The sequence below is a fragment of the Quercus robur genome, chromosome 5, assembly GCF_932294415.1.
Source record: "Quercus robur chromosome 5, dhQueRobu3.1, whole genome shotgun sequence".
In the NCBI taxonomy this organism is placed as follows: Eukaryota; Viridiplantae; Streptophyta; class Magnoliopsida; order Fagales; family Fagaceae; genus Quercus; species Quercus robur.
In genome coordinates this window covers 41,568,040-41,570,966 of record NC_065538.1, presented here as the reverse complement: position 1 = coordinate 41,570,966, position 2,927 = coordinate 41,568,040, and the positions used below count along the sequence as shown (strand labels likewise).

Genomic DNA, 2,927 nt, shown 5'->3' with positions numbered 1-2,927 from the left:
CAGTCATTTGAGTTTAACCCTCTTATCGTAGTACTCGGCCATCTTTTTCTTATACTTCATCATTTTGCTGGATGCATTGTCTCTTACTTCGTCCAGACAATCCAGGTTGAGTCGTAGTTCGTCATCATTGATCCCTTCGTTGAAAGTTCCTTGTCTGATGCTCGTTACCCCCACTTCGATTAGGATTACTACTTCTGTGCCATAGGTAAGCCTGAAGGGGGTTTCTCCTATCGGGGTTCTGGCTGTGGTTCTGTAAGCCCATAGGACATTTGGTAATTCTTCTGGCCAGGCACCCTTCGCATCGTCCAGCCTGGTCTTGATAATCTTGAGCAGCGTCCGGTTCGTCACTTCCGTCTGCCCGTTTGCCTAAGGATGCCCTGGGGACGAGAACTGATTCTTGATCCCAAGGTTTGAACAGAATTCCCTGAAGCCTTGGCTGTTGAACTGCCTCCCATTATCTGATATGATCGTCAAGGGAATCCCGAACCTGCAGATTATATTCTTCCACACAAAGCTCCGGATCCGAGCCTCAGTGATCGTTGCTGGAGCCTCTACTTCAACCTATTTCGTGAAATAATCAATAGCAACAAGTAGGAACTTTACCTAACCTTTACCTTGGGGTAGCGGACCGACGATGTCAATTCCCCACTGTGCAAATGGCCATGGGGAAGCTATAGTCGTCAATCTCTCTGCTGGAAGCCGTTGCACATTCCCGTGTCGCTGGCATTTGTCGCACCTCTTGACGATCTCAACAGTGTCTACCTGCATGGTTGGCCAAAAATATCCTGCTCGTACTACCTTATTCACCAGGGATCTGGAGCCAGCGTGGTCACCGCAAATTCCTCCGTGGATTTCTTCCAGGATGTATCTAGCCTCTTCCTCATCGACGCACTTCAAGTAAGGCATAGAGAAGCCTCTCTTATACAAGGCGTCATTCAGGATCATGAACATGGCCGCCCTCTTCTTGATCTTTTTAGCTTCTTCTGTGTTCTGAGGGAGGCGCCCATCTTGGAGGTAGGATATTATGAGCGTCATCCAGGTGTCTGTGCTCTGGATGGTGAATGTTACAATTTCTTCGATACTAGGGTGTTTCTGGACCTCCATCGCCAGGTTTGTGCTAATCCCCCCTTCTTCTGATGACGCTAGCTTCGATACTTCGTCAGCCCCCATATTCTGACTTCTTGGGATCTGCACAAACTCTACTATATCGAACTCCTGAGTTAGATGTTTCGTCAGTTTGAGGTATTTCTGCATCCTTTCTTCCTTTGCTTTGTACTCTCCCCTGATTTGTTCGATCACTAGCTTTGAATCACTTTGGATCAATAAGTTTTTAGCACCAAGAGCTTTCCCAAGCCTCAGTCCTGTCAGTATCCCTTCGTATTCAGCTTCGTTATTGGTGGCTGGGAATTTTAGTTGGACCCCATATTTGAGCACTTCTCCGTCAGGGGTGGTTATGACGACTCCTACTCCCCCCTTCCTCTGGGCCGACGAACCATCAGTTTGTATTGTCCATCTGTCTACCCCGTCGGTAATCCTATCTTCGTCTGAAAGAGTGAATTCTACGATGAAGTCCACCAGAGCTTGCGCCTTGATCGCTGTTCTGGGATGATACTCGATGTCAAATTGACTAAGTTCAATTGCCCACTGGACCATTCTTCCTGCTGCTTCAGGCTTGTTCATTGATTTCTTGATTGGCTGGTCCATCATTACAAGAATGGGATTTGCCTGGAAATATTGCCTTAGCTTGCGCGAGGCTACTATTAGCGCAAACGCAATCTTTTCGATCCTTGGGTATCTAGACTCAGCTCCTTGGAAGGCTTGGCTGACGTAATAAACCGGGAGCTGCTTCTTGCCCTCTTCTCTGATCAGGGCTGCACTTACTGCCGAGGCTGACACTACCAGGTATAAGTATAGGTTTTCCCCTTTTTTGGACGGGCTTAGGAGAGGTGGGCTGCTCAGGTAACGCTTTAGTTCTTGGAACGCCGCTTCGCACTCGTCGGTCCAGGCAAAAGCCTGCTTCAAAGTCTTGAAAAAGGGCAGACATTTGTCTGTAGCCCTAGAGACGAACCTGTTTAAAGCTGCTATCCTTCCTGTGAGTTTTTGAACATCCTTGACGGTTTTGGGTGAGGCCATGTCGATGATGGCTCGTACTTTTTCTGGGTTTGCTTCTATTCCTCTCTGGGACACCATGAATCCCAGGAACTTCCCCGAAGCTACCCCAAAAACACACTTACTTGGATTCAACCTCATCTAGTGTTTTTTGAGGGTTGCAAACGTTTCCTTCAAGTCGTCCAGATGTGTAAGCTCTTCTTTACTCTTGACGAGCATATCGTCCACGTACACTTCCATGTTCCTGCCAATCTATTGACTGAACATTTTGTTCACCAACCTCTGATACGTAGCTCCAGCATTTTTCAACCTAAAAGGCATTACCTTGTAATAGTAGAGTCCTTGACTTGTGATGAAGGCGGTCTTCTCCTGGTCTTCCTCAGCCATCTTTATCTGGTTGTACCCTGAGAAGGTGTCCATGAATGTCATTAACTTGTGCCCGGCTGTGGAGTCCACGAGCTGGTCTATTCTTGGTAGAGGGAAGCTGTCCTTTGGGCATGTCTTGTTCAGGTCGGTGAAGTCTACACACATCCTCCATTTCCCGTTCGCTTTCTTCACCAGGACGACGTTTGTGAGCCATTCAGGATAATACACCTCCCGGATGAATCCAGCCGTCAGGAGTTTGGTAACTTCCTCTGCAACTGCCTGATCTCGTTCTGGGGCGAAGGTTCTTCGTCGTTGCTAGATGGGTTTCCGTTCTAGGTCCACATTCAACTTATGCTGGATGACTTTTGGAGATATGCCCGGTATGTCCTCGTGGCTCCATGCGAAGACATCTAGATTCTTTTTAAGGAACCTTATGAGTCTTGTTCTCATCT

General features: G+C 47.7%; 1 protein-coding gene across 1 annotated transcript; it reads right to left on the bottom strand.

The window, feature by feature from the left end:
- Positions 1–366: 366 nt before the first annotated feature.
- LOC126728185 (uncharacterized) lies at positions 367–2,133 on the bottom strand. The gene is made up of 3 exons (XM_050434050.1): positions 1,739–2,133; positions 799–1,600; positions 367–561 (listed from the first exon to the last, which is right to left on the bottom strand). The coding sequence occupies exons 1-3, from the start codon at positions 2,131–2,133 to the stop codon at positions 367–369; spliced, it is 1,392 nt and encodes a 463-aa protein (XP_050290007.1).
- Positions 2,134–2,927: the final 794 nt, after the last annotated feature.